Genomic DNA, 21,552 nt, shown 5'->3' with positions numbered 1-21,552 from the left:
TCATCATCATCATCATCATCATCATCATCAGTAAATGTAATGATATTAATTACATACTTACAATACGGGGTAACAATGTGCACTCCTTGAAATGGAACATAGCTACACCTAGTCAAATCACAAATTTGGTGCCCACCATGGCCAGACATACAGTTTACTTTGCTGAGTTATAAAGTATAGTGAGGTGCCCATTAAATCTTAATATATAATTAATTTTCTTTGGAATTTACTACACAGCTTGTTACTTGAAGCATATGAATTTCATTATGTCATTTTGGAACTCAACTGTAAATCTTCTACAGCTTGTCCCAGAAACTACAGCTTCCAATGTGGGGATGGAGAGTGTATCTCTCAAATGTCTCGCTGCAATCAGCTTGTTGACTGCAGTGATGGAGCTGATGAAAAGCAGTGTACTTGTGCTGATTACTTAAAAACACAATTTTCCACTCGAAAATTGTGTGATGGAGTTGTTGACTGCTGGGATTTCACAGACGAGATCAATTGTGGTATGTGAGTAATCTCTGGTCTCTGACTTTGTTTCTGTCTGTCTCCATCTCTGTTTTCCTCAATTTTTTATTCTATTTTATGTTTAATTAAAGGTCTGGCAGCTAGGAACTTGTGAAGAGTAAGTCAATAACTGTGGTATTAGTCAGAACTGAGCATGTGCATAGATTCTCACTTTATGTTTAGTGCTCCATATTATGGCTATTCACATCAAAACCACATCTCTCATGTGAATCTAAAAACTAGATTAATAAAATTGGTAAGTCATAAATTTGAGGGTTAGTTTTTCTGGTTATAGCAAAATAGGCACTGCAAGCTGTTTAGTGCAAGTTTGGTTAACTGTTACACAGCAATTGAGTAAACCTTGTGGTTAGCACACAGGACTCACATTTGGAAGGATGACAGTTCAAACCTGAGTGCAGCCATCCTGATTTGGTTTTCTGTGATTTCCCTAAATTATGTAAGGCAAATGCCAGGATGGTTCCTTTGAAAGGACATACCCACTTTCCTTCTCCATCCTTACTTAATCCAAGATTGTACTGTCTCTCTGATGACCTGATTGTTGATGGGACACTAATCTCCTCCTCAGTAATTAATAATGTTCTCTGGTCTCAAGATTCATATTTTTGTTGTTAGTAGCTGTTTATTTTTATAGAAAACCCTTGTGCCCTTTACAATCCTTTCTAATACATAATCTTTGCATCTCCTTTCTTTATCTGTTTTACTTCCAACATTGCAAAATTCATTCTCTAATTCCTGTCCAAATTTAATGTTCAACATCCAGCATGTCCACTTTCTGACCATTACTTTACTTTTCTTTTGTTGATATACTCAATATAGTCATCAGCTAACACTTGTTTCAGATCATGAAAGGTGTAATTCAATTTCTGTTCAGTTTTTGTAACCTCTGCTATGTCATTAGTAAACTATGTGTGTTAATTTTTTGTCTATGAGAAACCTTTCCCAGTTCATGATAGTCCTTATTTTCATTAATGCCCCTTCAGTGTACAAATTAAATGTGACAGTGAATAATCTTGTCTAACAGCTTCACTGTTTCGGTCACCTCTAAAATTTTATCAGTTCTAACTAGGCCTGCTTCATTCTGCTGGGCATAAGAGAGAATAATTTATCCCTTTGTCACAATAATTAATTCCATGCTCCAGAAAGAGTGAAGACATTTCATTCCATTTTGCATTGTCAAAAGCCACCTTATTTTTATTTTATTTTATTTTATTTTATATATTTACTTTTTGGTTTAATGTGACCCTGCCTGAAATCCACTTCTGTGCCACCTGCTTCCTCTCATAGCAGCATATACTCAAAGTCCTTAATTATTTATTGGATATATTCCAATACTTGCCTTTCCACCTTTCTCTACAGATTTTACCCTCTACATCTCCCTCAGGTAGGTACTGTGGAAGTTATTCCTTAAAGTCTTAATGCATGTCCCATTATCCTGATTTTTTTCAGAAGCATAATAATTAAACGTTGCAGAAAATCCAGTGGAAAATATCATTCATTAGTTTGTACAATTTGTGCTTTGTTCATTGGGGCTGGTGCATTTAAGTTCTGCAGGTATTTAATCAATACTTTTTCCTTAGGAGTTAGTGCAAAAATTCTTAAAATTCAGGGATAATGATTGTTTGGCCCCAGCATAATTTTGCACTGCATCCTCATTTTCAACTGGACAAATTTATTATAGGCAACTATAAAGTCTCTACAAGCACTATAGATATCTTTGTTATTTTTTGCCTCCATTACCCACTTGCTTATTTCTGATCATTGTCTTCTTTGTTCTGTGCTTCTGAAAGTGTAGTTTATTAGTTTGTGTTCAGTGTTACGTTACCCTATATGTATCTGTGTGATGATGCATGAATGTTCTTTGTTTTTCTCTAGCTTTTCTGTATTCATTACTTCTCAGTATTACTAAGAAAAGTTGCAAATAAAGTCAAGAAACATACACATTGCCAGAAATCAGTAATTCCAACAACATGCAGGCTATATGGAATGTAAAAGAAATGAGAGACAGGACATTTGGTCAAAGAACTGGAAAGCATCACTATTGAAGTAAATTAAAGGGCTATAACTGATGAGTCACAGGGTATAAATGTCCTTAATAATCATTTCTTAGAGATTGGAGAAAATATGGAGACAAACAGTTCAAGAGAAAAATCACAGAAGTATGTTACTGAACTTTCATAAAGTTCAGTTATATGAAAGCATTGTCAACTTTTCCCTCTGAAATAAGAGAATTATATATTCTCTCAAAAATGAAAGCTTGTGTGGATTTGATGGTGTTTGCAATAAGATTTACTCCCACACAATAAGCCCAGTCTTATTTTAAATGCGTAATGCATGTCTTACTCAAGGCATTTTTCTAGAGAGACTGAAATATGTCATTTTTAAACCCTTCTGTAAAAAAGGTGATAGGAGAGATGTCAATAACTACAAACGTGTTTCACTACTGAAATAATTTCTGAAAATTTTTGAGAAGGTGATGTTTCCCAGAATAGTATCTTACCTGAGCAAGAATAGTATCCTCAGTAAATCACAGTTTGGAGTTTCTCTACTGAGAATGCCAGTTGCATGTTCAATCACCAGATTTTACAAACATCAAATAATAAAACAGCACTGGTTGGTATTTTCTGTGACCTATCTAAGGTCTGTGTGAATCACAATATTATTCTAGTTAAAGTAAGATTTTATGGGAGTGATGGTATAGCCAACCAAGGGATAGTATCATATCTAACCAAAAAATGCAGAAAGTTGTGCCAATGTATTGTGTGAACATTATTCTGACTGGAGAGAAATCACATGTGGGGATCTCAAGATCCAATCTTAAACCCACTATTGTTCCTCATTTATGTAAATGATCGTCCTCTAATATACAACAAGCAGAATTAATTCTTTTTGTGGCTGTCACTAGTATTGTAATCTCTTCAAGCATGCTTACAGCAACAGAAGAAGTGATAAGAATGCTATTCAAAGTATAATTGACTGATTTTCTGTGAATGGTCACACCTGCAATTTTAAAAAGATACTGTGTATTCAGTTCTGCACATCTGGGGGTACTACACCAATGAGAAGTGTAACATATTGTGAGGAAATAATAAATAGGATGAAAACTTCAGAATTCGTAGGTGGCAATTTGAATTGTGATATATAGCATATTAGGAACAACTTAGTCCAGCCGCATTTGTACTTAGAATCGTTACAGGTCTTAGGGTGAGACAAAGTATTAAGTTGACATATTTTCATTTAATAATGTTGTATGGAGTAACAGTCTGCAGTAATTCATGTTTAAGAAAGAAAGCCTTCATTCCTGAAAAATGTGCTGTAAGACTATTATGTGGTTCTCACCCACAGTCACCTTGTAGACATATTTTCAAGGAGTTAGATATTTTGACTACTGCTTTACAGAATATTTATTTCCTCATGAAATTTGTTGAAAATAATCCACTGCAGTTAAAAACAAACATTGATATACCTAATTACAATACCAGAAGCAAAAAATTACTTTCATTACACCACATGAAGGATGTCTTTAGCACAAAAAGGGATGTACAAATTTTTGGCCAGGTAACCAGTGACATAAAATGTCTGACATCCATCAAAGTAAAATTTGGTCTTGCATCTGAGTCTATTACAGGGATATGAGGCAAGGAGTTGGGACTAGGGGTGGAGTAGGAATGGATGAGGATAATGTATAGACTTGGTGGGCACAGAATACCATTGTGATGGGGGTGGGCAGAAAAGTGGGTAGGATATTCCTAATTTCAGGGCATGATGAAAGGCAGTTGAAGCTTGGGTGAAAAATGTGCTCCTAGGTGGAGCTGAATCATGAGGGGAAAGCTCCTTTTTGGTTGAATGGTGGGACTTTGGTGATGATGGCTGACTGGAGAGATGAGGCGTGAGGAATTTATTTTGGTACAATGTTGGGAGGGTAATTTCAGCTTGCAAAAGCTTCCATGAGGCCCTTGGTATATTTGGAGGAGGACTGTTTGTCATTACAGATATGACAGCCATGTGTGGCTAGGCTGTGTGGAAGAGACATCTTGGTCTGGAATGGGTGGCAGCTGCCAAAGTGGAGGTTTTGCTGATGGTTGGCAGGTTTGATACAAATGGAGGTACTGATGTAGCCATCTTGGAAGTGGAGGTCAACATTAAGGAAGGTGGCTTGTTGGGTTGAGGACTGGGTAATGTGAATATGTTAAGGTGCACAGAGGGAATGTGGATGGGGTATCCTCACCCTCATCCAGATCACAAAGAGGCCATCAGTGGACCTGAATCAGGCGAGGAATTTGGGATTCTGAGTGGTTGGGATGGATTCTGCTAGATGGCCCCTGATTACGTTGGTATGAGATGATGCCATGCTGGTGTCCATTACCATACCATGGATTTGTTTGTAGGTGATGCCTTCAGAGGAGAAGTAATTGTGGGTGAGGATGTAGTTGGTCTTGGTGACCAGGAAGGAGGTTAAAAGTCTGAAATCCATTGGGCACAGGGAAAGGTAGTGTTTAACAGTGGCAGGGCCATAGGCATTAGGAATGTTAGAGTAACAGGAGATTGCATCAATAGTGATGTGTAGGACACTGTGTGGTAAAGAAGCAGGAACTGTGAAGAGTTAGTGGTCAAAATGGTTGGTGTATTTTGTGTAGGGGGTAGGTCATAGGTAATAGGCTGAAGGTGAGTGTCTGCAAGAGCAGAGATTCTGTCAGTGGTAGCCAGTAACTCACGACAATGGGGCATACTGGGTGGCTCAGTTTACAGACTTTAGGAAGCATGTAGAAGATAGAAGTGCAGGAAGTGGTAGAGAGAGAGAGAGAGAGAGAGAGAGAGAGAGAGAGAGAGAGAGAGAGAGTGATTCTGGGATTGGCATGAGGATTTGAGGAGTCTGGAGACCTTGTTGGATTTGTGGAATGGGGTCACTGTGACAGGATTTGTAGATGATGAATCTGACAACTGGCAGAGTCCTTCTGCCAGGTGATCATTGCAGTTCAAAACAACAGTGATGAAGCATTTGTCTGCAGGTATGATTATAAGATCAGGGCCTATTTTTAGGTGGTGGAATGCAGTTCTTTCTACAGATGTAAGGATAGGTCACATGTTGTGGGATTTGGGAATGAGGAGGTGAGGTATTACAAGTATGTTTGGGCCTGATTTACATGGTTTTGCAGGACTAGGTTGCGAGGACTAAGGGCTTTTGTAATATGAAGAGATGGAGGTCACTGTGGAAGGAAGGTTTACAGCTGGAGATGGGTAATTAGATGGTAAGGCCATTTGGGGGGGGGGGGGGGGGGGTTCCTTGAGCAAAACAACAACACAGAAACAGTATGTGGGATTGGGTTCTGGCTAGGGATAAGGAAACTTTTCTGTATTGATGCAGAGGAAAAGAGCAAGAATCCATGGTAAAGGATAAAAACACACAACAATATGTAAATAACTCAGAAAACATGTGAAGAAATTGTACAAAAAAAATCATGAAAAGGACAACATGACTGATGCATGGGGGAAAAACTGTGAAACCTGAGGGACTAGGACCAAAAGTGAAAAGCATATACAAAGTGAAATAGACATGAAAACACAATGAGATCAAAGATAAGATTAAATAAATAGACTATAATGTGTGGTGCAGGTCAGTGGGCTGATATGTGTGAAGAATGGGGGCAGCAGATGTGACTGGATTGGGTGAGGTCAGTATGTGCATACTGAAGTGGCAGGCTTTGGAAGGGGGGGGGGGGGGGAGGGTCACATTGGTGGGAAGAGAGAAAAGTTCATGTTGCACAAGAAAGTACAGAAAATAACACAAGAAGATATGCAAGAGTGGTGCAGGAAGAGTGATAAATTTGATGGTCTAGGAGTAATGTTGGTGGAGGGAGTAATGTGAGATGTGAGATACTGCACCAACAATTAGCATGGTCATGTAAGTGTGTGAGGTGCACAGATGAGACAATTGATACAGTGTGGCTCATAAGATAAAGCATGTGGTGAGGTTTGGAAGGTGATATGTAAACACAGGAAAGAAGAGAAAGAAAAGGATGGACACTAAGTAATGCATTAGAAAATAGTAACAAAAGAAAGAATATTGATTTACAGGGTAGAAGAAAAGCAGTTAGGCAAACTCAAACAATGGAAGGTCTGAGGTGGAAAACTACAAAATTATGAACATGATAGATTGCTAGAGCTGTTGACTCACAGACAGGCACAAGAGAAAGACTGCTAAATAAGTGAGCATTGAGCCAAAGATCTTTAACTAAAGTAGGCAACATATGGACACATTCATGCAAGCACAGGTTGTACATGCATCATGACTATCTCTGGGTGTGATTCCAGACTGTGAGTAACTGCACCAGATCAGAGAAGTAATCTATATGATGGTGATAAGCAGAAGACTGGGGTGGGGAAGAGAGGGATAGCAGGGTAGGAGAGGAGGCGGTAAAGTGCTGTTTATGGGAGAATACAGGAACATGGTGGGAAGAGTGTAAGGCAGATAGGTGCAGATGAGAGGTTAGTTGAAGGGCAGAAGAGGGAGGAGGAGGGGAAGGGAGTACCACAAGTCATTTTCCTGCAACTGCTGTTTGCACATGTAGCTACATTGAAGCAGCTCTGTTGTCATATGAAGACAATTAGGTAAAATACCCTAATTACATTTTAGTAGCTGCTGCTGTTCATTGTGGAATCACTGCTTTCGAATTATCGTGGGGTAAGGGGGGGGGGAGGGGGGGAATATTTACAGTTAATTGCAGAAAGCAAATTAGGCTATTATGATACAATTTATTATAGTACTGAGATGCAACTTTATGCATGAGTGACGATTGTTCACAGAAAACTGAAAATACCAAAGACAGTCTACTTATGATTGTACAGCTGCTGACCAAAGAGTCTTATTATCTCACGTTTGATGTGATAATCCCACAGATATTTTATCTTCTTAATGCAAAACGTAAAAGTAAATTTCTGTGAGCTAATCGGTAGGTCTGATCATATTTCTGTGTTTTGTTATTTTCTGATCTTTGCCATTACATGTTTATTAACTCTGAATTTTTTTCACAAAGTGGCATACTACTTTGTATTATTAAACAGTTAATTAAGATTGTTGCATAATTTATTCTAATTTCCAGTATCACAGTTTATACCCTAAGTACACTCTACTCAACACAGATGGATTAAATGGTTTCATAAACATTTCCAATTTCATAAACCACCACATATTTTAAAATTACTGTTAATACTTACAGCCTACTACAGGTAGCAAAATCTGACCTAGCAATTTTATGAATGATTATGTAGCTTCTGAAATAAAAATGTGTTTACATGCCTATTCAAGTTTGTGATATTTTGACTGAATTTTGTTGCAAATAATAGGAAAGTTGGACCATTATTTTCATTGGAATGATTGATTGTTGTGCACTGCAATCTTCATTAAGGAGTGGACAGAGTGAAATGCCTCTGGGCAATTTTTCCAATTGATTGCTGCAAGACACTGTGTTTACCGAGGCATATGAAATTGTTCTGCGTCATACTTGTCATTTTGTTTTCAAGGCTTCTATAACAAAAATCAGTTCATTGATAGTGTTTCTGAAAACAGTGTGTCAACTACATTTTAATTTATCTGGCAAAGTTTGCCACTGGACTGTTGTTAAATGTGAGAGCTAACATGATACATGTTCTGCTTGTGTTGAAAAGTTAAGGGACTGGCCAACATCTTAACAAAATGACACAAAATTAAATAAATCTGTCAAATTGTGAACTCCAAATTCAGTGTGTTGTACATTACTAAACGAACACCATTCACTAGTCTTTAAGGTCTTCAGTTTCATGATAACATGCTGGTGTACTACCAAAGAGACAAAGAAGAAGAGACAACAAAAATCACAGTTTGGTCCTGTAATAATTCACACACATTTGAACATGTTTTTGAACAACAAAAATCAGCTTGGTTATTTATCACCACACTTCCCTCCATTATTGAAATCACTAATTCTTGATGCTTCAGGATGTGTCCTACCAACCAGTGGCTTCTTTTAGTCAAGCTGTACCATAAATTTCTTTTTTACCCATCTCTAGAATTCACATCTGTTAGCTCCTGAATTCTTAGGGATTGGATGTATTAAAATTTTCTTGAACTCTGATAGCATTTTGCTTGTTTCAGGTGTCTTTCATGCCATTTGGAATGATTGTCATGGCTGGCTCTCCCAAGAATGTCAGTAATTTTGAAGGAATGTCTTCTATATCCGATTCTTTGTTTTGACTTATGTCTTTTAGTGCTGTCAAATTCTTCTGTTCTCATCTTCATTTACCACCTTTTCCCTTTCTACAAAATTACCTTAAAGTTCATTGCCCTTGCATTACCTTTCTGTATATTCCTTCCACCTTTCAACTTTCCCTTCTTTGATTAATATCGGCTTTCTATCTGAGTGTTTGAAATTCATACAACTGCTTCTCTTTTCTCCAAAGGTCCATTAAATTTTCCTAACAGTGACATTTTTCTCTCCCGTGTCATGAATACATGATAGCCATTCCATTTTACACTTTCAGTCAATCAAATTTTTTGAAATATATATCCTCATTCTCATGCTTCAGTTGGTGAATTATTAGTTCTTCTTCCTTCATCAGTTAAGTTCATTGTATCTCTTGTGTTATCCAGTGACCTCTACTAGGCCTTGTCTATCTACCTATTTGTGCCGTTCCACTGTTTCATCTCTCAGACCTATCCATTTGTCTTCTCTTGTATTCATTTCCCGAATTTTGTTCAAACATTGCCTAATGCTCGCTCTTAAACTCTCAACCAGGTCAGCTCCATCAATTTATCCATCTCCTGTCACTTTGATTATCTACTATTTTGTAATTTATTCAGTTCTTTTAATCTGTGCTTCACAATGACTAAATTAAGGTCAGAGTCTGTATCTGTGCATGGAAATACCAGACAGTTTAAAACCTGGTTTAAAAATTTGTGTCTTACATAATCAGTCTGAAACTTTCCAGTGTCTTCAGGTTATTTCCACATATACAGTCTTATTTTACTTGTGTATCACAATATTTGTTTGATATCCATTCAGATTCACAAAGTTCTTTATTTTTGCTGCTGATAATCTTTTACTCTACTAACAATTTCTTATTCGTTACTGTTTCCACTCCACTCCACTCCACTTCTACTATTATCTGGTCAGTATCAATAATTCTCTGAGCCAGCCTCAGTGGTCTCACGGTTCTAGGCGCTCAGTCTGGAACCGCGCGACTGCTGCGGCCGCAGGTTCGAGTCCTGCCTCGGGCATGGATGTGTGTGATGTCCTTAGGTTAGTTAGGTTTAAGTAGTTCTAAGTTCTAGGGGACTGATGACCACAGATGTTAAGTCCCATAGTGCTCAGAGCCATTTGAACAAATAATTCTCTGAGTCCCACTTCCAAAGTCTCTGGCTCATGGACACCACATCACAGTGATTCTTAAAAATCATCCACATCCTTCCATTTTTAGCTTTATATTGTGTAGTTTCTCACCATGCCTCATCATTCTCTTTTTGTGCACCAGCTGCTTCAACACAGCCCCCACCCAGAGAACTCAATGGGCTACTATTCTACATCTGTAATATTTTACCCATGAGGAAGCATCTTGTTGCTTTTGGTAGTGAACAGACTGTTTCAGCAAAAGATAATGTGGCAGGTACGTGATGGTCTGTCTTGATAAACCAGTGTGAGAAGAAGGGAATGAAATGCAGTTTAACGTGGCATGGGTGTTTGGAGATATTGCCAGGTGGAAGAAGCCATGTTGTGAGCATTTGAGGGCACGAGATGCTGTCATGGCTCATAACAATGCTATGTAGTCACCTTGAATCTGAGACCTTTCTTGGTATTTTTTTCAGAGACTGATGAAAGCGATCAACACAACTACCTTCACCCGTGGGCTTTCGGTACAATGTTGATATGTGGCATTGTTCCAAGAACTGATTGGCATCTTCTGTGCTGCAGCAGAGTCAGTCTGGGGCTGCTTCTGTCTTGTGATAATTTTAGCAGCAAATTTTCTAGTTGTACTTTTGGTTGTGTACTAGTACCATTGATAAGTTGGCATAGCGCCTATAGAATGTACATGGTTTCTTTAAGTAAAACAGAGCTCTAAAATTTGCAAATGCAAACAAATTATCCAAGAAACAAATTATAAAATCAGATAGCACATGAAATATGGAGTATGAGGAGGTTGGTGACTGCTGATTCACTCACTGCTGCGTGCACCCTCACCTCTCTTAATGAAAGCATTTATTCTAACACAATATTTAGAACTGAGAGCTGCTTGGAACCCAAGGCAAACTGTAAGTAAATTTGAATATCATATAAAACCCACAGACTCCACAGCAGATGGAATAACAGACAGACATATTAGGAAGAACCAGATAAAAACTGGGCTTGATAGTGTGCTTGACATGACAAGTGGGAGTGTAGGTGGACTTACTAATCAAATGTTTCTACTAGCCTTTAGCTTTAGCCGAATTAGTTACAAACCCACTTCAGTCAGACCTGTGAAATAGTACTGAATGCTTTATCATGTAACTACCTTGAACAATCAGTTGAATAGTCCACATAAGAGAAAAATATTTTCAACATGGTGGGTACAAACTACCCTGGCTTTACTGCCAATGTAATAATTAATCACTAAGGATTGATTATAGTGAAGATTGCCATAAAAGGCAAAAATGTTTACCAAGAAGCCTGTGAGAGTAGATTCAATTAGCAGAACACTTGATATGTCATCCTCTAGAAAAATATGTACCAAATAGGGAAATAAAAGGTGAAAATTTGCAAAAGAGGGCAACACACAAGTAATTTGTAAACTAAGTAATTTTTTTTATATCCTTTACATTGCTGATTTCTGAAGGTAACCATTCAGTTGTGTTAATATGAGAGGTAAAATACAGATCCAAAATAGCTGATAGATACTACATAACAATTTATCTGCTGACAATGCTCATGTCTGACCATATTAGTTTGAATAGCAAAATATTACAAAAATGGATAAGAAACAAATGTGGTTTTTACTCTCTACTGACCCTGTTTTGATTAAAATATTGCTATAACCTGTAGTGAATGCTATAACATGAAAATCTCATACTTGTGGCAAAAATAATCAACTAAGGGGAACTTTAAAGTCAGAAAATTGAGTGTTCTCAGGTGTAAATTCATGTTAATAAAAGATATAAATAATTTAACAGCATCAATGAACATCAACCCTACAGATACTTTTGGTTTCAATACAAAATATAGATTACAGGCTTGCAGAAACACTCACAGGTTTGAAAGTGCTATCTACTTTTATATTTTCTCTGCACTGCTGTAACGTAGCATCCTCAATATTCAGTGTATTTTGTATCTCATTACACAGTTATTTATTAGACTGAACTCCTGTTTTTTACTGTTATATTGTACTACATATTCAGATAACATTCATTTATTACAATGTTGAGGATATTGGCCCCTGCAAGTTGTTGTTTTGTTTGTCTTGTCTCTCATTATATATGTGAATGTGGTATCAAATAAGATATACTGTGGTGTTTTTTGACTTTTATAGTTGAGGGGGTTTTTAGAATTTTGTGAACTGAGGTAAAATTTTGAAATTTATGTCTACTTTTGTCACAGATAGGGTGTATAATTTTCAGTCCACTGCTAAAAATCTACAGCTACCAGCCACTATAAAGTGTATCATTTACCAGCAGTAGACAGAATTTCTAATACATATATCTTAATAATTTGATATAAAATATTTTCAGAATGGTGTAGACTGGGGCAGTTTGTATGTCCTAACTCTCAAGTTTGCGTGGATCAGGAAAAGCTTTGTGATGGAGCAACAGACTGTCCATTTGGTGATGATGAGAAACGGTGTGTCACTGTCTCCAAATCGACTAGAGAAGCTGACAACTTCACATACCAATCTGAAGGTTACATTCTCATTGTTAATGTTATCTGTGTAGTAACTGTTAACTTGTTGTTTAAAATATACATCACAAGATGTATTCAATACATACTGCTTATCTTTAGATAGTTACACACCAAACTTTTTGTTTTAACAGAAGAATCTTGTTTTAAAATAACAATTCAGCTCTAAAATATTGATCTTGTATATCTCTTACCTTTAGGTTTCCTTATGGTGAGGAAAAGAGGGCAGTGGGGTAAGCTTTGCTTGCATAATTTTGAAAAGATTCTTGCAAAATCTCAGTCGTCTTGGAAAATAACAGATCTGGGAAGAGCTGTGTGCAAAGCGATGACGTACAGGTTTGTCTATTATTTAGTTCACTGATTCAGCAATAGCACATCCTACAGAAGAAATTACTTTCCACATGTAGTTCATTTAAAGCATTGGATGATGAACTGGTGTGAAAAACCAACTATGAATCAGCTGTTTCAGTGTATAATTTTAACTCACTTGTAAAAATATTTATTTCTGTAATATTTTCATGAAAAAGGACTACAAAATATAAATACCAATGAATGATTACTTCATGAAAACCATGCAGTATTTTGCCAAGATTCCTGTTCATGAGTTATATAATAATAGCTGTTAACTTTATAGTTGCTTAGGTAGACTACATTTGCTGATTATGAGTTATGAGACTACATGATGTATGACCAAATATAAATTTTAGTACAAGAGAACTGGATGCTGCACGTAATTTCAGAGTGACATTATTTTTCAACACAGTTACAGAGTCTCTGTAGACAACAGTCAAACTGTAGCTCAGGATTTGTGTGGAATGGGGTTTTGACTGGTGGTTGTGTGAACTTGGGCTTACTTTAAATATAAATTTTATGAACAGTTGTATATCATAACGCATAATGTGGAAGTGCATACAGTTATAAAACTTGTCCTTGATCACAAAAATGTCATCAAACTGATAATAACAGAAGCAATAAATATTCTTCTCAAATACCGATTTTTTTAATGTCTTATCCTGAACATATCTAAATGTTCCTTAGACAATTATCTAATGCAGTCCAAATGACTTCACAAGTGGGCATCAACAAAAGCAAACCAGTATCATCATTTAATAACTTTACAAACAGGCACACACAACCATACTGAATAACTGCAACAAGTAACTGCCACTGACAGATCTGCCCTGTACTACCATCAATCTCCTATTTGTAACAGCTTTGTTATGCTTCGGAACCACCACAACAAGCACAAGCCTATTCCACCTCTCTCAGCATACCCCACACCACTATAATTTATTGTGCCAACAACTATTAGCTGCGTAGTAACAGATGTCTGACTGCAGAACATCTGCTGATAAAGACAGTCCTAGCCATCATGCCAATGTCTGGCTCCTGGCAATGTGTTGCAGGATTCTCAGCTGCTTCCACAGCGATCCCAGTGCTGGCATCCAGATGATGATGTTGGTTTCCCTCTGTAGTACAGACCACCTTTTGCTCTCTCATGCTGTGCAGGAAAGAGCAGAGTGTCATTATGACTACCCTTGCATTGCCACTAGTGCCCTCAGGCCAGAATCAAGCCCCTGAGACAGAGTGACATCACTGGCTGGGCTGGTCTGAGAACTTGGCAGTGAAATTCAATTTCATACCACAGTGAAAGCCAAAGTTACTTCTGCATCTTATGATGACTCTCCATCCAAGATAACAAGCTGCATCCTCCCTACCAAACATTTCAGTTTTGTCACAAATTTCACTTGATACCTCGTATGATCATACTTTTGGCAATAAGTGTAGTGTGGTACTGAGTCAAATACTGTTCAGAAATTATGAACTACTGCATCTACCTGTCTGCCTTGATCCAAAGCTTTCAGTATGTCACATGAGAAAAGTCTGAATTGGGTTTCACATGATTGGTGTTTTCAGAACCCATCCTGGTTGGTATTGAAGAAGTTTGAGATATCTCATTATGTTTGAACTCAGAATATGTTCTAAGATTCTACAACAAATCTGTGTCATGGACACTGGATGTTAGTTTTGTGGATCACTTTTACTGCTCTTCTTGTAGATGTGTGTGACCTGTGCTTTCTTCAAAATATGTTACATGTTTTTTTGTTCTGTGGGTCTGTTATAGGTTATAGTAACAAGAGGTGCTAACTCAGCTGCAAATTCAGTATAGAATCTGATAGGGATTCCATTGGGCAATGGAGCTGTGTTCGATTTTGATGATTTCTCACTCCTCTGACCCTAATACTTGTTTCACTCACCTTTCCAGTGGTAGGAGTATTCAATTGGAGTAATTATCCTAGGTTTCCTTTGTAAAGGAACGTTTGAAAATGGCGTTAAGAGTTTGCTTTGCTACCTTCTGTGTCAGTTCCTGTCACATTCACTAGGACTATACATTAGCTTTGGTGCCACTAAGAGCCTTTACATATGACCAGAATTTCTTTCAGTCTTGTGAAAGATCATTTGATGATTTTCTGTTACAGTAGTCACTGAGAGCTTCATGCAGTCCTCTCTTGACAGCCAAATGTTTCATTAAGCATCTCTCTATCTGTTGTCCTATGAATCTATGATTTGTTTTACATCTGTTATGCAGTAGTGTCTGTTTCTTGAGAATTTTTTTTTACAATGACTAAATTTGAATAAAAACTATGGAGAGTCCCTCTCATTATGAACTGTTCTTCTGGGTGCATAACCTTCCAGTGCATAGTCAACTATTCTTTTAAACTTGAGCCATAGTTCAACATTCTCCTGCCTTGTTCTGAAAGTTTCAGGTTTGTCATTGGGTTGTGACACTACTGATTTTTTTATCTAGTTTACTGAACATATATATCTTTCTGCTTGATTCAGTTGTCCTTTGTACTTTGATAATCAGTGTTGCCACAACTGCATCATGGTCACTGATACCAGTTTTGATGTGGACGTCCTCAAAGAGGTCAGGTCTATTTGTCACCATTAGATCCAATATATTTGAATCATGAGTAGGGTTCTGAGTTTTTGACATAGGTAGTTTTCAGAGAAGGTATTGATGAATGTTTCACAGGATGTCTTAAAATGCCCACCACTAACAAAAATGTTTTTTTTTCCAATTGATTGTTGGATGATTTAAGTCTCTACCAATGATTACAGTCTGATTGGAGCACTTACATACAAGCAAACTGTTGTTTTCTCTACAGTTTTCAGTTACATCAGGAGATGAGTCTGTTGGGTGATAGAAAGATCCAATTACCATTTTTACTCCCACCCTGATACTGAGTCATGGCCAAACAATCTCATTTGTAGCTTCAATTTCTATCTCAATGACTTTCTTGTCTACTGTGACAAATATATTCCCACCTTTCACCAATAGCCATCCACACACTTAAATTTCCTCAAAAATCTCAGTACTATCAATTTCTGGTTTAATTTGCAATTCAAGATTGGAGTAATATGTTTGAGCTTTTTGATGTTGATTTACCTGTCTTAGTATGAAGCTATAATCATTAATTTATGTCATTCTTAATTATGTATGATACATTAAGATATATGTGAAGTGATATTTTGCACTATAGCTGCAATTCTGAAAGTTGCTACCTTTAATTAAATCTTGATGCATATACTTGTATTCTGATATTTCTAATGAGTGATTTTTCCTCATTTATTTTCAGTGATTTTGACACTGTTGAACACCAGACAGAAATAATCAAAAATGTTGATGAAGTTGATGATGATCACTATTTTGAGATCACGTTTGCACCTCCGAACAGCACTGAATACACACATAAGTAAGAAACACAACTGTTTCATCTTGAAAAATGAGCACAGAAAAACATAACTTAAACATGTGTTAATAGTGCCCTGCTCCTCTCCAATTTTATTTCCCTTGATAGAATGTTACTGTTATTTCCTTTCTATGATAATACAAGCAGAAATATTCTGGTAAACATAAGTCCATGAATGAGCTGTCTGTAAGATAATGGTGATGGAGGAGTTACGAGCTGCTGCTGACTTGAGTATGAAATATTCTCCTACTTAGTATCACTGTATTTGAAATGTTAACTTTTCAGTTACGCCCTCAACTAAAACTGGGATCAAATTTCACCCATTGCCTACCTTTTCAACAATACAATACTACTGCAGTGTGCTGCATGTTACAATACATTTGCACCTCTCAAAAGTGTTTTTCTATGTGTTGCCCTTGCATTTGGATGCAGTAGTGCATTTGTCTCTGCAGTGAGTGCCAGTTCTTTCAGACACCCCCAGACAATCTCATAAATCTTGACAAAACTCTACAATTTACTATTCCAGTTCTGTAAGTGTATCAGTTGGGACGATGCCGAACAGACAGAAAAATCCAAGATGATTGACATCAGGTGATTTAAGAGACTAAGGTACAGACTCTGTTCGACTTACATATCCTGTACCATACTGATATGTAGATGTTGTTTAACATCAGCAGCAATCATGCATGTTTCACATTTTCCAATCATGCACTATGGATGAAATTTGAGCCCAATTAGATGGGACTTAATCAAAAAGTTTATAGTTCAAATACATTTTTACTAAGTAGGACAATACTTCCTACAGCAGTCAGTAGTGGTTTGTATTCATCCAGTTGCATTCCTCACAAACAGCTCATTGTGAAATTATGTTTACTGAAATACGTTTATATCTGTTATAATTCTGAGTAAATAACTGAGCAAAATATTATCAGTGGAAATAAAATGAGGTGGGGAGGGGGGGTTACTGTTCACAGATGTTTAAGTTCAGGATAGTGGCAGGAAGTGAGGAGATGTTGGAGAGCAATACTCCATCTCTAGAGTACAAACAAGGTGGAAATGGGCTGGAGGATCTAAATGGTCCACGTGGTGTAGCAAGCACTCTGATTTATTTTTACAGTCATAAAAATCCGTCCTCTGGTACATGTAAAGCTGATCATATAATATGTTCAGTTAATTGAAAAATTTCTACATAAAAGTACAAAAAAATTTCTCAACTAAGAAATAAATTTATTACATTCCTTCTGTAAATTTCTGTAGCTAGCCTTTGGTTTGCAGCTATATTGGTACATACTAGAGTTTTGCCTGCACTGACCAGGAAAACAGCCTACACCATCCACCTGCTCATCTCCCACCTATATTGTACCTATACATCCCATGAATTGTTTAAAAATTTGTAATTATTGTTCATTGTCCAGGTGTTTAGTGACTTGGCAAAAAACATAATTATCACAACTATTTGTAAATAATGATATCATATTGTTACTAATAACTAACATATTTGTATTAAAACTAAATTACAGTTATGTATGATCTTGTTAACAGACACCACACAACACTTCACTGATAACAAGGTATTTTTATGCTACTTGTGAGCTTATCCTTTCCTCACCATCAATATTACAGCCATTTGTTTTGCATACCTCCTTGTCATTCACATATTCCCTGTCATTCATCATTTATATATTACCTGTCATTCACCTCTTCTCTTCTATTAACGTCTCTTGTACATAATTTATGTCCATAATAGCTGTTCAGAACCTGTTTAGTTCATTCCTAGATATATTGCTTGTGATTATATTCAGTTACTGGAATGTGTCATCATTCCTAATTAAGAACATCATGTTGTCTTGAGGGGTTCATGTCTCTTAACTTCCTCTTGGAGTGAGAATGTGAACACCACAGCCATGTCATAAAATAAACCACACATCTGCTGAGTACAGTGTAACCCATTTGCACTCTCTGAAGTTTTGAAGGAGACTGTATCCTCAATGTCCTATATTGTCACTATCCCAATCTTGCTGCCATTTGTCAAGGGCCCAGTCTTGAAGATCTAACTTATTAGTTATTCTGGAACCTGTAATTTCTTGTACTTTTCCCATGTTATCTCACCATAACCTCTATGCCGTGGCAAGAAACTGTACTGCTATGTCATTAGGACATACTCCCATAGTGATGAGAAGGGTCTCTGCTTGCGTAGTACTCTATGCTCACATCATCCTTAAGAGAGCCCCACTCTGTGTACCTCCTAGTGTGGCTCCTTTTCGTACCAGGTGGAGCCAGTGAGTCCAAGCACATGTTGGGAAGACCACAATGGCAATTAGTGTTGCACTGTGATAAATTTTTGCAGATTGTGGGGTAAGTTGCCAATGATGGTGCATGCAGTTTTGCATAATTTTAGGAGCATTTGGATGGACTTTACGTACATGTGCTAAGAAGTTCTTCTGTCCTTGTGGAGAACTTCTAAAAACCTGCATACAGTCGTTCATGTAATTGGGATTTTATGTAACTGGGCTGTTTAAAGAGAGTTTGTCCTTAAGCAGCATATATGTACTTTTATTTGCACCTATTGTTAGTTTTAGTAATAAAATCCACTGACACTGTAAAAATTATTTATTTCTAAAAAGGAAAGCATTACTCTGTTTCAGGACATGTGTTCCTCTCCAGATACATCTGTAACAATTTTTAAAAGAATAATAGTACCTATCCACATAGTTAAGATAATCAAAGCTAAACAGAACCAAGAGAAATTCTGAGGAAAGAACACCTATTAAATTGTGAGTCCACAAGGATACATAACTAAGGTTAAAAATAGATTAAAATTATTAAAATAGTGCATCCCTGGTACATGAGATGAAAGAGTGTGTCCTCTTCAATCCTAGGTCTGCCAGAAAGCCTTTTACAGAGGAGGACCATATGAAAGGATAAAGGTCATCAATTAGGAGTGGAAACCACAGTTAAATGGAATAAAATATATAAAGGATCAAACCAAATCCCCCATTACAAAACTTATAATGGTTCAGCGTGAGGAATGTGCCACACATGGATCCCTGTGAGGACAGATGGGTGGTCTTTTGAAAAGTCAAACATTCAAAAAAGGGGGTGTCATATACCGTGCACCTGCTGATACATGAGGGAAATAGTGTCTGCCCCCGAGCAAAATTTGTGACTCGCCGGGAATTAGAAAGTGGACTGCTCACACCATCTGATGGTCAAAATTTAGATTAATGTGGCAAGCAACAACAGGTCTAAGAAACTACCAACTGTCATCCACTATAATGAGAGCTAATGTCTCGCACATATCAGCAAGGCAGTAATAACAGATTACCATATCTGTACATGAATACATTGCATACTGACCAATAGGGTCAAACCGAAGTAAACTGACATAATTCCTGCAATGTCACTCAAGAATGCACATAGCACACTTACAGAGCATAATTTCAAATTGTAACTAATTTGTATATGCACAAATTTGTGGAACAACTAATATGAAAGGAAGGAAACCTGTAAAACATTTATAGCCTACACCAGTGCTATTGACCATTGTAAGAATAGTGATACAGTAAAAAAGTACAGTGAAAGATTTTTAAGAAATATTGCTCAGAGCGTCACTGATCACATCACTAAAATCCAAAATGAAACCAAAATAGTAATCTCTCATAACAATCAAAGCATAAAAACATAGTAACCTCCACTCTTTTAGTTGAGACCCTTTATTCTTTTTTGTAGGTCCTCTGTGAGAGGCTTTGTGGCATACCTAGGCTTAAATATGATATTTTCTTGCATGTTATGTACCAGGGATGCACTATTTTAACATATTTTAACCCATTCTGATCTTAGGTATGCATAATTGTGCACTCTTATTTTGATGTATCTATATTTTTCTTAGAATTTCTGTTGGTTCTGTTTAGCTTTGATTACCTTACCCATGTGCATAGGTATTATTATTTTTTTGAAAATTGTTGCTGGTGGACCTGAAGATAGGACATATATACTAAAACTGGGTAGTGCATTCCTTTTTAGAAATAAATAATTTTCACAACTGTAGCAGTTTTATCATTGACAATGAATAACAGTTGTGGATTTTTCATGAAGATAAATGTATAGTTAATTTATTGTTCCTGCACTACCTCTGCATCTTTGAGAGCTTGTGTCTGAAACATCCAGAAACCACCACTGAGATATCATCAAGGTGAGCAAAAACTCTATTTGCTTCATCAATTCCAGTCATCAGTGGCTTGATTGTCAGGTCCCAAAATGTTGGTCCACTTATTGAGTCTTGAGGGCAGACCTTTGTAATTGTTTTTGTTGCCGTACCTTGTGCCACCCAGTTCTGTAAGCCTTGGAACAGTAACGTATGTATTTTGGAATACAAAAACATCCTAGGCGATTGAACATCACAGACCACCATAGACTATCAAATGCACCTGCTATGTCCATCATAATTGCAGCACAATATTTACTGTAGTACAATATTTATTGCTTGTTGTGCCTGCAATTTGGAGAACCTGATTAATGGCATCATCTACTAATTTACATTTGTGAAAGCCAAACTGACATGTGCCAATACCCTGGAGCTCTCAGTGCTTTTGAAGATGTCTGGAGAGTAGTCACTCCTGAACGTTTGCTAATGTATTAGCAGATAGGTCTATATATCTCCAGCTTTGTGGGATCTTGATTCAGGCCTTTGTTTATGACAATGGCACCTGCAGATTTCCAAGCCTTCAGTTCCCTGCCCTGTCTCAATGCCTCATTCAATAGACATGTTAAGAATGACTCTATGACTGGAACTGCTTCCTACACAATCTTTGAAAAGATTCCGTCTAAATCTGATGCCTTGTCGTGCTTTGCCATGTGCTAGGATGGCTATCATTACTGCTCAGGCATTCAGATTCCTTGAGCTGTGCTGTAAAACATGCTCAGAAACATGGGTAATAGATGTAGGCAGACAGTTCTTTTGTGCTCATCCATTTGTACAGCCAGTTTATTGGTGGTCATTGATGTGTAAAAAGCTACACATTGAACAAATGTTACTTGGAAAATAAGATGTTTGGTTTCACATATTGCTCTTCCTGTGCCACTGTATGGCTTACCAGTGGTGATGATAGTAAGTAGTGGTGGTTGGGTGTATGAGACAGGTTTAACCACAGGAACAATTGCAGGTATCAAAACATTTGGGTAGGGATAATGACCATGGAACATCCTACAATTTGACAAAGATGTTTCGGGAGTTATCAGAGCAGTGGAAGGTGATAGTGGATGATGAAATGATACCTAGGAGAGATGATTTGAGAAAGTCACATCCTTGGTGGAATAATGTGTTCAGGCACTGGAAGCCTTGTTGATTCTAGTCGGTGGTTGGCCCTTGTCAA

The 21,552-nt window shown here is 37.2% G+C and overlaps 1 protein-coding gene across 2 annotated transcripts in view; it reads left to right on the top strand.

Annotated features, from left to right (window-relative positions):
• LOC126272913 (uncharacterized) overlaps nucleotides 1-21,552 on the top strand; it is a 243,142-nt gene that overhangs the window by 187,920 nt on the left and 33,670 nt on the right. For both annotated transcript variants that reach the window (XM_049976187.1, XM_049976198.1), the window contains exons 8-11: nucleotides 303-506; nucleotides 12,260-12,427; nucleotides 12,626-12,761; nucleotides 16,067-16,183. In XM_049976187.1, the coding sequence (XP_049832144.1) occupies nucleotides 303-506; nucleotides 12,260-12,427; nucleotides 12,626-12,761; nucleotides 16,067-16,183 (625 nt within the window). The remainder of the gene's footprint in view (nucleotides 1-302; nucleotides 507-12,259; nucleotides 12,428-12,625; nucleotides 12,762-16,066; nucleotides 16,184-21,552) is intronic.

Source organism: Schistocerca gregaria, chromosome 1, assembly GCF_023897955.1.
Source record: "Schistocerca gregaria isolate iqSchGreg1 chromosome 1, iqSchGreg1.2, whole genome shotgun sequence".
Taxonomy (NCBI): domain Eukaryota; kingdom Metazoa; phylum Arthropoda; class Insecta; order Orthoptera; family Acrididae; genus Schistocerca; species Schistocerca gregaria.
This window is presented reverse-complemented; position numbering and strand designations above follow the sequence as displayed.